The sequence below is a fragment of the Mycena indigotica genome (genome assembly GCF_014461135.1).
Source record: "Mycena indigotica strain 171206Taipei chromosome Unknown Mind.scaff0006, whole genome shotgun sequence".
Classification (NCBI taxonomy): Eukaryota; Fungi; Basidiomycota; class Agaricomycetes; order Agaricales; family Mycenaceae; genus Mycena; species Mycena indigotica.
In genome coordinates, this window is record NW_023503005.1 from 255,748 (window position 1) to 268,023 (window position 12,276).

Here is a 12,276-nt window from a genome sequence, read left to right on the forward strand (position 1 = left end):
CTCCCGCCGTCACACCTCCACTACCACACCACCTCATGCCATCCTCCGAGAACGCCTTCACCTACCACCGACTGGACCTGCGCTCGCGTTTGATCGCGCGTCGGGTTCTCTCGGCATACCCGTTCCCCAGCCGAAGTCGAGTTCCTTGACTCCCAATACCAAGAAGCCGTTTTCGATCGCGTTGACTCCCTCGGCCAACGTTATATGCGTGTCAAAGACGACAAATGCGGGCAGATCTATGCGTTGGAGGTGGTGCTCGATGATGGCCGGCTTGCTTTCAAAATTGGCTACACCACCCGTGGAAAGAAGCGGCTGGGGGAGTGGGAGCGGTGCCGTCTGCGCCGCTGGGAGGCTGTTTGGGAGGTCCCCGCGCCGAAGCGGTTTGGTACGCCGGTAGGGCTCACCGCAGGGTCCGCCACTGATGCGCGATTCAGAAAAAATCGCGCATTCTTGGTTTCGTCCGGCGTGGCTAGGCTGGGTGCCGTGTCGACGCTGCCGCAGAAGACATCAAGAACTATTTGGGTTTGCTGCTTGTGGGGGCCAAGTTGGCATGGTGAGGGCAATGACGTTGATTCTGGAGGGCATGGATGTGCCTGTTCGGCGCGTATATATATATAAAAACTAAATGCAATACAAGCGCTTTTCGCGCGATTTCGGGCGCTCTCGGGGCGAAATCGCCCACCCTTGGAAAAACTTTAAGTTTTTATTTCACCACATTCGGCCCAAAAAACTTGTTGTTTTCCGGTTCAAAAAATGGATTGAAACACCTGAAGTTTTCCGGTTCGGAAAACGCATTAAAATACTCGACATTCTCCGGGTCAAAAAACGCATCTAAATCTTAGATGTTTTTTTTTCCATTATTCGGGTCAAAAAACGAGTCAAAACACTTGAGCTTTTTTGAGCAGAAAAACTCATTCGAATACTTCCCCTTTTAGAATACATTTTCCCTCGTTCTCAAAACTCGTAGAAAAGCCTCATGTTTTTAGATGACTTTGTAGCTAAAGAACATTTGTAGTAATACTTGCCATTTGTAGCGCCAAAATACCTATTTGTAAATTTTACTTTGTCCAATAAATTCTTCTCCCCCGAAAACTTTGCCTTTTTGGTCCAGTTTGTATGATGAAAACATGGGTTAAAAAACTTTGCCTCTTCCCACTAACGTTTCCGCCCTCAACATTTTTGAAACGCGGCTGTGACTACATAACTTGAAAAGAGTTGGTGTCACGTGTGACTTGATGTCACACCACTCACTGGACCCACCGCAAATGCCTCCCACCAAGCGTCGGTCGGCGCGAAGTTGTAGCATGCGATGGTCGAGAGCAACACCTGGGAATGATCTGCTCGTATCGTAACGTGGCAACAGCTGCGTGTTTAGTTGTCGAGTACTTTCGGTTGCCTCTGAAGCAGTCCAGAGTGCAGTGATAAAGAAACATGTCTTCTGTCTTAGAGTACGCTGGTTGCAGGCTCATCTACGAATTCACACTTTCGAACGACCATCATGACTGCTGTTCCCCCAGAGCCTCCTCTCACTTTCACTTGCGGCCGCGCAACTGGCTCTCCAACCGCCTCAACTGGGGTTTGTGGACCGCGTGGCAACGCAAACGTGTACCGCCGAACGAGAGTGAAGACAACGACCTGTCCTGGTTCAGCAATTTTGCTTTCGGAGATCGAAAGCTGTCACCTTTATCATCGCTAGGGCAAGGCCAGAGCCAATGCACGCCCTACTTCCGTCTCCAAATGCAAGATGCTTGATCTTCTGCCCACTAGGGGCTGGTTCATCTTGAGTCGAGAGATTCCACCACCTTTCAGGGTCGAAAGCACCCGCGCCGGGGCCCCAAAGCTCTTTACTAGTATTGACAGGCCGGATAGGCACCCTCACATGTGTTCCTTTCGCAATTTTGATGCTGTTAACTGAGTCTCCCGCTTTTGTCATTACTATACCACTGAGAGGTATAACGTCGTCTCGAATGGCCTAAAGCACTCAACGGATGGAATCATACGGGCAGAAATTCATACCACACGCGTCGTCATTCCAATGGGAGGATGTAGCCGTAAGCTTTCATAAACGACCGCATGAAGATATGGCTGACGAGCCACCTCAGCCTCGTCTAGTTGCCGCAGCTCTTTTTTAAGGCGCTCTTGTATGCGGGGATGTTTTGCCAGCTCGATTAAAACCCACTGGACCCGATTCAACGACATTGTAGGGAAGGGGAAAGCGAAGTCACCGTTAAGCTGGCGGCAGTTGTCTCGAAGCCAGAAAAAAGCCACGTATTCTGCCAAATATATCAAGTTAGAGAGTGAGACACAATTATAGAGCTCACCACTTGGGTGGCTACTTCAGAAGGCGACAGTCTCAACTGGTCCTCCGCCAGCGTTTTCACTGTACGATTTTAGGAAGAACTAAGAACAATGATCCGACATACTCAGAGAATCGATGAACGACTGTTTTGGCAAATCCGTCATTGGTACCTGCTTCAGGAACACGACATCCACCATGGCCTTCACCACCGCCTGGAATTCTCGCAGAATTCGATTGCGATGGCCAGGCCAATGTCTAAGCAGCGGCCAAAACCATGTTCGGGGTCCAAATCGGAATATCTTGTCTGAGAGTGTTGTAACTGGAGCCCTCAGCACGTAGAATGCTGCAGTCGTTGGGCAATACTCTCCAGCGAGCGAGTTGAAGTCGTAACCAAAGCCGGCTAGGCCGAGAGAGTCGAGACTAAAAGGTGTTCAGTCTTGTGCGGTTGGTGGAAAGCGTGAAAGCAAACACAACGCTGTTCATCCTAAGGAGACGTATTCAATTTGGGAGAGTCTTTTGTGGCGTCTATCACGCACCAATGAGATATTTCAACGACCATTCCGCGTGGTCTAGATACTAGAGCTTGTTCCCACACAAGATGGACCTTCTTGGCCATTGCGGAGAAGGTAGGAGCATGACTCTCGATAGCATTAGCGCCAAAAAGTGGAGTCAGTACTTTGCGGTAGCTATTAGAATGTCAGCATAAGCATCCAAGTAAGGAGAGACAAACGCTTCATGTTGTGCCCCGTCAACCCAGGTCAGTCCTTCGCCCACTATGTTCCCCGTCCAGCGTCTTGTCGCAGTTGTCAACCGATAAACAGTGGGTGTCTGAGCGTAAAAATGTTCTATGTGGGCGTTGATAAGTTTGGGCCCTCACGGTACAAAATCATACCTATGCCAGAAGCATCATTCAACACAATCGTACGCTCGAATAACGTCCTCGGAACGGAGTAAACAGGCCCATATTTTGCTTTACAACCGATAGGGTCCAAATCATCGTTGTTACGCGCAGGTCCCAGAAGTTGTGTGGTATTGAATCTGCGACGGACTGTTTGCGCGCAAAACACGAAAGACAGCAGAATGGCGATGAGGACAAAAGTCCAAACAAGCCAGAGGCCAGAAAGGACGACGATACGGACGATGGTGGGGTCCATGAAGGGTCGATGAATGGTGTAGACTTCATATTAGAAAGGTAACCGAATACGAGTGGTAGCAGCCGAAGACTCTAGTTGGGAGGATATTCGGATCGGAGGGCTTGGTAGTAGGTAGCACAGAAATACACACTTTTAGTCTAAAACAACTTGCATCTCATTCACACCGTCTCTTTGCGTTGTCGACGAAAACACATCCGCACCGGATGCTAAGGAGTCGATTAACATGGCAAGGCGGGACTGTCCAAGATTGGGCTCCTGAAGAAGGATTATTTAGGTGAGCATAAGGCGGTATATTGGACGGACACACCTTAACCCGAATTTGCTCCAAATCCTCCTTGAATCCGTCTGCTACGGAGGCCATCCAAAACTTTCTGAATTTCTCCTTCATTTCCTGTTCGGTATTTTCGAATTCTGCTGCATCCTTTGGGGGCAGGAAAGAGGGAAGTGTGGGTGAAGGCGGTGGTGGAGAGGGAGAATCACGTCGATTTGGAGGAGGCCTAGCAGCGGGTGGAGCTGATTTGCCGGAAGTATTAGCAGTGATACTCTCTAGGTTTTGCTCGGGTTCGGAATCCGAATCGGATGAGCTCGAAGAAGATTCTGAGCTGGAACTGTCGTCTGAAGGCAAAGGAATCGCTGCTTTTGGTTCAGGCAACGCCTTAGCGGTCGCAGGCGCATCTGAATCTGAAGAGGAGGAGGAAGATGACGAGGATACGGAAAGGGCGCGTCTTTTGCGCTTTCGCGTTCGTTTGCGAGGTGCAGGTGGCATTGTGAAAATCTAAAGTCACGTGCCAGTCACTGTGGTCACACACACACATAATTTGCTCACCGACACCATCATCATGAGCGATAAGGTGGTTGGAATCCTTGGTAAGAGTATGTGATACTCTCCTTACAATTGGGCCTCGATTTGCTGAGATAGTGTAGCTTCCACGACGAGATTCGACCATTTCCAAGCATTCAATAGGCGGCGGTCAGCTGGGTCGAATGCTTGCCGCATCTGCGTCTTTACTCAACATAAAGACTGTCGTCCTTGATGTCGGAGAACACGCGCCGGCCAAGCAAATTATTGCGCCTTCCTCTTCTCAACACGCACATATCGATGGCTCTTTTTCTGACCCCGATAAAATCAAAGACCTGGCACAAAAGGTTGATGTTCTCACCGTGGAGATCGAACATGTCGATGCCGATGCGTTAGAACTCGCTGGATGCGTCACTCATCCTAGTCCGACCACTATCAAGCTAATTCAAGACAAATATGGCCAGAAAAACCATCTCAAATCGCATGGCTGTCCGGTGTCGGAGTTCGTTGTTGTGGAATCAACAGTGGAGTCCATAGAAGCTGCCATCAATACCCTTGGACTTCCTCTAATGCTTAAAAGTCGTACACTTGCGTATGATGGACGTGGCAACTTCGTGCTCAAGGACTTGTCTCAAGCACAGGAGGCGTTGACTGCATTAGGCAATCGTCCCCTTTATGCTGAAAAATGGGTGCCGTTTACGCATGAACTTGCCGTTATGGTTGTACGGAGCACCAGTGGGGAGGTTAGGGCATACCCTGTGGTGGAGACAGTCCACAAAGAGAGCATATGCCATCTTGTCTTTGCTCCCTTACGATCTCGAGACGCAACTCTGACGCGGAGAGCACAGTCAGTGGCGATGAACGCAATCAAGACTTTCACCGGTGCTGGTGTATTCGGCGTAGAAATGTTCCTCCTGCAAGACGGTAGGTCTTTAGTTTCTTATATTTCCCTTCCTAAAACTGTTTCAGGCACCCTGTACATAAACGAGATCGCACCCAGACCTCATAACTCAGGTCACTATACCATCGAAGCCTGCGAAACCTCCCAATACGAAAACCATCTCCGTGCAATCCTCTCTCTTCCTCTGGGCTCAACGGACTTGAAAGTTCCGTCCTGTGCTATGCTCAACATCATCGGTCAATCCTCGTCAATGAGCGAGATTAGAGCTCTTACCGACGTCGCCTTAACTGTTCCTGGAGCCTCAACACATCTCTACGGCAAGTCCGAATGTCGCAAAGGGCGAAAAATGGGTCATATCACAGTCGTGGCCCCCTCTGATGCCGAGCTTCGGTTGCGGTTGCGTACTCTCCTTTCTGCCCTCCCTTCGAGTCCGATCAAGGAGACCAACCTCTATGCACCTTTACCACCAAGCCGTGGCTCTGGTTTCTCCAATGCCTACCCTCTCGTTGGCGTCATAATGGGCTCTGACTCGGATTTACCTGTCATGCTTCCGGCAGCTCGTATTCTCGACCAGTTCGAGATTCCATATGAGCTAACAATTGTTTCGGCTCATCGCACTCCCGACCGGCTGGTCGAATACGCACGAAGCGCATCGCCGCGCGGCCTTCGCGTTATCATTGCTGGAGCCGGCGGTGCGGCCCATTTACCAGGAATGGTGGCAGCAATAACTGCACTCCCAGTCATCGGTGTCCCCGTCAAGGGGAGCTCGCTTGATGGGGTTGACTCGCTACATAGCATAGTTCAAATGCCAGTTCGTCATTTCCACTGTCATTATTTGACTTGCTCACAGCACGTTTTCAGCGCGGTATTCCCGTTGCGACTGTGGCCATCAACAACGGGACCAACGCCGGACTGCTGGCGGTCCGCATTCTGGCGGCGGGTAACCCCCTACTCATCGAGGCAATGGATGGATATCTTAAGAAGCTCGAGGCAGAAGTGCTTGGCAAAGTTGACAAACTTGTGGAGGTTGGCTGGGAGACGTATCCGGGGACCAAGTGACCCAGTTGCAACTTTGTTTCGATTCAGTCGCAAAATCACGAATCAGACATTTGAGCACCTGGTCAAGCAGTCGCAGCGAGAGATTCTCCGAAGTGTTGGTCAGCCAGACGACGCCTGTACCCCCACGGCAACATGTCGGGAAACCCCGTTGTCGCCCCACATTGAGAGGTGGGGTCGGTCACAAGGTTTCGGGCTTGGCATGCCTTTTTTCTCAAGTGGAGTCACGGTCTTGTGATCGTTTGAAGACTGACCGCAATTTCCTTTGCGAGCCTATTTCCACCCCAAAAAATGCGCCAGTATATGACCAGGATAGTGCACCACTCTGTCTCTATTATCCGAGACGTTCAACCGGAAAAACCGTCTTTCCAGTTTACTCTCCAAAAAATTCCTCAAACCAACACCATCTTTCGCAAAGAACGAATTAGAAGGCGAAACAACACACAGCCATGCTCCTCAGCCACATCCGAGCCTCCCGTAGGTCCGGGCGGCCCGTTACGGTACATTGGACCACTACCTCGATTCCGAAGCTGTACCGCGTTCAGACGGGATACCACAGTATAAAAGACAACGTCGTTCGCTCCGTTTACTTCAGCACACAGCAGCAGCAGCAGCAATGAAGTGGCTTTACTCTCTTATCGCTCTCGTCGCAGTTCAAGTCGTCTCGGTACGATTTACTGTGCTGGTCCATTCAAGTTGCTCTTTCTGACGCTAAAATAGGCCAACCCCACCCCAGAACTCGCCAAACGTGCGTCGGCCAACGACGTCGCTACTCTCGGCTACGGTGAGCTCTTTCATAGTGACTATCAGCGTACTGAAGCGATACAGCGACGCTCAATGGAGGGTCGGTTTCCATCAGTTTCTGGCTCCTGCGAATGCTTACGCTCCAAAAGTACCTCGGGTGGCTCGGGCGGCAGCCAGACCACAGTTTCCAGCCTGTCCGCATGTATGATTGTCTCATTTCTGTCGTCTTTGTTATCGAAATTCAACTTTGGAACAGTGACATCTGCTGTTTCGGGAAGCGCGAAGAAGATCGTTTTTATTTCTGGGACCATCACGGGCAACACCGTCGTCAAAGTTGGCCCCAACACCAGCATTATTGGAAAGAGCGGCTCTTGTGCGTTTGTTCTTTTTATGCGAGAGCCACCAATTTATCTGCATTAGCGCTCGTCGGTGTTGGCCTCCGCGTAAGTTGTCAACTACTGTTCTGATCGTAGCTTAGTTTCGTCCAAGATCTTGGATGTCTCCAACGTCATTGTCCGCAACGTCAAAATCTCCAAGGTTCTCGCTGACGCTGGTAGACACACATCTTCCATTGTTGATCCACGAATGACACGTGACTCTTTAGGTGACGCGATTGCCGTCCAAAACTCCCACCAAGTCTGGATCGACCACGTCGACCTTTCGTCTGACAGAGGTGAGGCCTATCTCTTTGCGTGACTGCAGTGAACTCACATATATTCTCAGACCATGACAAGGTGCGGTAATCATATTTTTCGTGCTTAGTCGTACCGAGCTCCATTCAGGACTAGTCAGTCGTTCCTTTCAGCTTTGCGCAACCACTGATGTGTTTTGAAGCTACGACGGTCTTCTTGATCTTACTCACGGAGTAACTGGCATCACCGTCACCAATGTTCGTCGCCGAAATACTTTGTGGTATGCAGAAACAGTATTGATTCTCCAAACAGAGCAAGCTCTATACGCACTGGAAGGCCTCCCTCATTGGTCACTCCGACAACAACGGCGCCGAAGACACCCCCATCACCGTGACCCTGGCCAGCAATTACTGGTACAACCTCAACTCGCGTACCCCATCGTTCCGATTCGGTCACGGCCACATTTTCAACAACGTCTGTTCATGTTGCACCTCCGTGCTGTGCTTCTTTTGACAATGAGCTAGGTCTTCGATAACAACAGCGACGGCATCAACACTCGCGACGGCGCTCAACTCCTTGTCGAGAACAACGTCTGGACCGGAACCAGCAAGCCCCTTTACTCGACTGACGGCGGCTTTGCTGTTGCGACTGGCAATGACTTCGGTGGCGCCTCAAACACAGGTGGGTTATCTGATTGACCGATGTCCTTATCTAATCGTTATCATTCCAGCCCCAACTGGCAGCTTCACTAGCCCACCATACTCCTACAGCAAACTCGCGGCCTCTGCGGTCCGCAGTGCAGTTGGTGAGTTCTTCGTAGCATGCGAAACTTATCTCTCATACTTGATAGTCGGGAGTGCTGGCCAGACTCTTAGTTTCTAAACACCACTCATGTACTACCCAAAACGGAAAATTGACTGATTTGTTTTGCCCTCAATATATCGCTTAAGACCGAAAAGTTACTGCCATGTTCGTGCACAGAAAGTGATCGAGTACTGACGTCGTGATAAATGCTCTAACGTGTGGCTATCACCACACAGCCTACAGCTTCACTGCCTCCGAGTGAGTGGGAACAGATTTCGACTTTCTTTCCAGAACTAAACACGACCGGAGACTCTTTAATGCCGTGCGAGAGCATCGAGCCCAGATACTCCCCTTCAATCCAGAAATTATATCAATGCAGCCCAAGCCTCAGCAAGAATCAGCTTTGTGGATCGAGTATGAATTGGCATTGAAACCACTTCGAGTCTTTCGACGATGCGGACCAATGTTTGCGTCATAGGGGGCTGTATCCGGGGCACAAGACGCCGAACAGCAGTCAACATCCATCGCGTGGTACCTATTTTCCAGGTCTCGTCTTGTCTTGCCTCCGACTCTTGAGAACTCACTATTATTGCCATTTTCTAAGCGCTCCCCGAGTTTGTTTCGCCGATAATCACCTCCCAACCAAAAACCTCAACTTCTACATCTCTAGCCTGCAAGAACCGGACCCAGGGTATGGGTTCTTCGTCTTTACTGACTTCTTGTGGGGGCCTGTCTTCATCATCAACTCGGAGCCGAAAAAGGAAACCATCAATCGGCCTCACGGTCAAGTCAAATAGCCGCGATGACCTTGTTCTTACCACCACCCCGCTTCGCGCCACATTCTTCGTTTTGAATGCAGGAAGAAGCCGTCCTTTACCACCCGACGACCGCCTACCCGTTCTTCCTCTCTGCAAAGCGCTATTGGCTGCCGGAATTCAAGGAAAATGAGCAAGACCCGGAGGCACTGACGCTCCTCTTTCTGCACGCTACGAGCTTCCACAAGGAGACATGGATGCCCACTCTCGAGGCGATCTTCAAGCTGGCCGCGTCCAGCGGGAGTTCACTCAAAATCCGTGAAGCATGGTGCTTGGATTGTCCGAATCATGGCGCTTCTGGCCACGCAAACGCCAATATTCTCCTCCAACCCGAGTTTTTCCTCAACTGTACGCGTTTTATTGCTCTAAAACACGACCTAACTTTCATAGTCTCCTGCGAACGGTACGCCCAAGGAATATACCACTTTCTCTCTATGGGCCCCGAACAAGGCGGGAAAGTGGATTTCCGGAAGAGAAACTTGGTGGGGATTGGCCACAGTCTAGGTGGTGTTGCGGTGTCCGTTTTCTTGCTTTCCGTTGAGCTCTCTTCGCTCACCAAGCCAAAGCACATTGCTACAAGACATCGAGCCACACTTCCCCTTCTCTTCCCTCGTCCTTCTCGAACCCCTCATCAGCCCCGCTGGTGGGCAGCATCTCATCAAGCTGCGCGAGCTGCTTGTCAAAGGCGCCTATGAGCGTCGAGATGTGTGGCCAGACCGCGAAAAAGCACTGGCGGCCCTCAAAACCCGCGACCGTACCAAAAAATGGGATCCTCGCATCCTCGAAATCTTCGTCGTGCGCTTCTTCTCCTCTTTGGCTAGGCGCAGCTGACATATTTTCCCAGAAGTACGGCATTGTCGAGCACCGTGTGTGGCCTTGCACTGGTTACCATCTCTGCTGACTTTCTGCAGCGGGGAACCAGTACCCCGAAGGGAGGTACCCTGGCGTGACGCTGGCGTGTACACGAGACCAAGAAGCTGTCCGTGCCTTGCTCGATTTTCTCTTGCTCGGCTTACTCTTTCAGGCAATGTACCGTGACCCAGACGGCGCAACCAAGCCAGTCGAGACGCTCAAACGGCTGTGTCGCATAATGCCCGTCCATCTCATCCTCGGCGGAATCGCCGACTTCATGTTTGTCTCTTGTCAACAAGCTTTCTTTTGCTTAAACCTCCGTAGACCAAAGCGGGTCCACAAAGCCATCATCGAGAGCCAGCCATGGGCATCTGTCGACGTTATAAAGGATGCCGGCCATCTGGTGCGTGTTGTCCGTCTTTTGCCACTGATCTTATGGGCGTAGATTGTCCAAGAGATTCCTGAAACCCTGGGCAAGTCGATATTCACGGCTCTCCAGGCCTCAAAAGTACGGAGTCGACTGTGAGCAAACGATGGACAAGCAGTAGGGAATATTGTAAAGAGTTACAGTTAATTGGCTATCTGTCGACGTGGAACTGCAAAACCCAGTTGTGCATCCTTGACCAGTTCGGGGAGCTATGGATTCTATCGACTTTCAAGTTGTAAAGTGACATCGACCGAAGGGACATGGAGCTGTAGACTCGAGTCCTGTGTCTCCGTGAAATAGAGCAAGTCCGTGGGGTATCCCCGCGCGAAGCCGTCGTCGATAGTGACCCACGAGCGCATACAATTGAGTGACGGGGAAGTAAAAGCCATGCTGGGCAATTATCAAGGCAAGGTGCACGTGACGATGAAATAACTCACCGAAACTCATGCAGCGTGCCTGTTGACCACATCGCAATCGGCTCAGCCGCTCGCTGGTCGTCTTGTGGCATGCCGTGGACCACACGGAGAACATCTGAGCCCCTGAGTAGCAGCTTTGTCACCCAGAATGACCCTCCCATGACCGCGACGACAATCTCTGAGTTTGACGCTGGCTCAGTCCACCGGCCGGAATAGATATTGGCGGTCTGCTCTGCCAACAATTCGTCGAGAAATGGCTGCAAATAGCGGAATATATTCAGCACCAACTCGCCCCCGGCTGGCGAAGTGCCTGTCATGAGCAATGCGACGCCGTACGACATGTCCGCGTTGATTGCAAAGACACTGCGGGCGGAATTGAGCATTCCTGCTGCAATAGGGTCAACAAGGCCAGTGGGTTCTACTAATGGACCCACATTTCTCAAATATCCTGACTGGACGGCGGTACGAGTCGCGGATTTTCTCGATCTCCCAGATGAAACCGACCTCTGTGGTGTCATCGAACCAGCCATGAACGGGATGCAGCCATTCACGGACTACATGGGGCGGAAGAAGACTCTGGGGGAGTGTTGGGTCGAGGAGGGTCTGCATCAGCGCTGTGTAGTCTGCCAAGGAGCTCATTTGGCCTCCTGAAGAAGACATGGCGAGGAAGTCGAGATCCTGGAAACATGATCAATGCCCAGAAGCAAGACAAAAAAGACACGTACGACTTCAAAGCTGTCATGCGCTGCCACTGCTACTCGCGCCTTGTTCTCCGAGGTCACGACGAAATCGCTGTCGTTGAGCCCCAGCGGTGCGAAGATATCTCGCTTGGCCAGCTCTTCCCAGCTCGATGGAGAGCTGTTGCTCGCTTCAAAGGCCTGATTCGCACTGACCGCCACCTGGCCGAGCAAAGCAACGCCGACATTCGAGTAAATCGGGTAAGAATACGTCGGTATGGTGAGAGGGTAACGCTCTAGACCCGAAATTATATGATCCAAGGTTGGAAATGGCTGCCCGTTGCCGGGAGGTGCCCCCGTCCCTTCCATCGAGTAGGGCCAGTGAGGCATATCTCCCCGAGGGAATTCCCGGGTAAGCCCCGACATATGAGTTGCGAGTTGGCGCACGGTTATGGGCCCCGACTCATCCGCCCGCCCGGTCCATCCATTCGCGGCATGGGCAAAGCCAGGAAGGTATTTTCCCACGGGATCATCCCTGCCTTGCATTAGTCCCAAAACACACCACACAGTCGAAACATTCACAGCTGCAGCGCGCCTCTCTCTCGCAATACCAACGCCTCCAATGCGGCGAACAGTTTTGACCCAGACGCAATGCGGAAGATACTGTTTCGATCGACCGTCCCTCTCGCTTCCGCGCTCG

The 12,276-nt window shown here is 51.4% G+C and overlaps 5 protein-coding genes across 5 annotated transcripts; 3 read left to right on the forward strand and 2 right to left on the reverse strand.

Moving 5' to 3' along the window:
- Nucleotides 1–1,443: 1,443 nt before the first annotated feature.
- Nucleotides 1,444–3,453, reverse strand: MIND_00659700 (uncharacterized protein; the record flags this gene model as incomplete). The annotated part of the gene is made up of 10 exons (XM_037363322.1): nucleotides 1,444–1,635; nucleotides 1,682–1,972; nucleotides 2,017–2,178; nucleotides 2,226–2,273; nucleotides 2,322–2,380; nucleotides 2,424–2,719; nucleotides 2,769–2,783; nucleotides 2,836–2,985; nucleotides 3,030–3,144; nucleotides 3,192–3,453. 10 exons carry the CDS (start codon nucleotides 3,451–3,453, stop codon nucleotides 1,444–1,446), a joined length of 1,590 nt encoding a protein of 529 aa, XP_037218966.1.
- A 132-nt stretch (nucleotides 3,454–3,585) lies between these two features.
- MIND_00659800 (Rsa3 domain-containing protein) lies at nucleotides 3,586–4,219 on the reverse strand (the record flags this gene model as incomplete). Its single annotated transcript, XM_037363323.1, has 2 exons — nucleotides 3,586–3,708; nucleotides 3,761–4,219. 2 exons carry the CDS (start codon nucleotides 4,217–4,219, stop codon nucleotides 3,586–3,588), a joined length of 582 nt encoding a protein of 193 aa, XP_037218967.1.
- A 73-nt stretch (nucleotides 4,220–4,292) lies between these two features.
- MIND_00659900 (phosphoribosylaminoimidazole carboxylase) lies at nucleotides 4,293–6,212 on the forward strand (the record flags this gene model as incomplete). The annotated part of the gene is made up of 4 exons (XM_037363324.1): nucleotides 4,293–4,326; nucleotides 4,418–5,176; nucleotides 5,222–5,964; nucleotides 6,015–6,212. 4 exons carry the CDS (start codon nucleotides 4,293–4,295, stop codon nucleotides 6,210–6,212), a joined length of 1,734 nt encoding a protein of 577 aa, XP_037218968.1.
- A 613-nt stretch (nucleotides 6,213–6,825) lies between these two features.
- Nucleotides 6,826–8,467, forward strand: MIND_00660000 (Pectate lyase a; the record flags this gene model as incomplete). Its single annotated transcript, XM_037363325.1, has 14 exons — nucleotides 6,826–6,876; nucleotides 6,930–6,993; nucleotides 7,038–7,053; nucleotides 7,103–7,155; nucleotides 7,210–7,326; nucleotides 7,374–7,396; nucleotides 7,443–7,506; nucleotides 7,558–7,626; nucleotides 7,677–7,692; nucleotides 7,788–7,842; nucleotides 7,898–8,059; nucleotides 8,110–8,266; nucleotides 8,316–8,390; nucleotides 8,436–8,467. 14 exons carry the CDS (start codon nucleotides 6,826–6,828, stop codon nucleotides 8,465–8,467), a joined length of 954 nt encoding a protein of 317 aa, XP_037218969.1.
- A 775-nt stretch (nucleotides 8,468–9,242) lies between these two features.
- Nucleotides 9,243–10,582, forward strand: MIND_00660100 (Abhydrolase domain-containing protein mpaH; the record flags this gene model as incomplete). Its single annotated transcript, XM_037363326.1, has 8 exons — nucleotides 9,243–9,552; nucleotides 9,595–9,721; nucleotides 9,771–9,999; nucleotides 10,049–10,070; nucleotides 10,116–10,183; nucleotides 10,229–10,335; nucleotides 10,381–10,459; nucleotides 10,502–10,582. 8 exons carry the CDS (start codon nucleotides 9,243–9,245, stop codon nucleotides 10,580–10,582), a joined length of 1,023 nt encoding a protein of 340 aa, XP_037218970.1.
- Nucleotides 10,583–12,276: the final 1,694 nt, after the last annotated feature.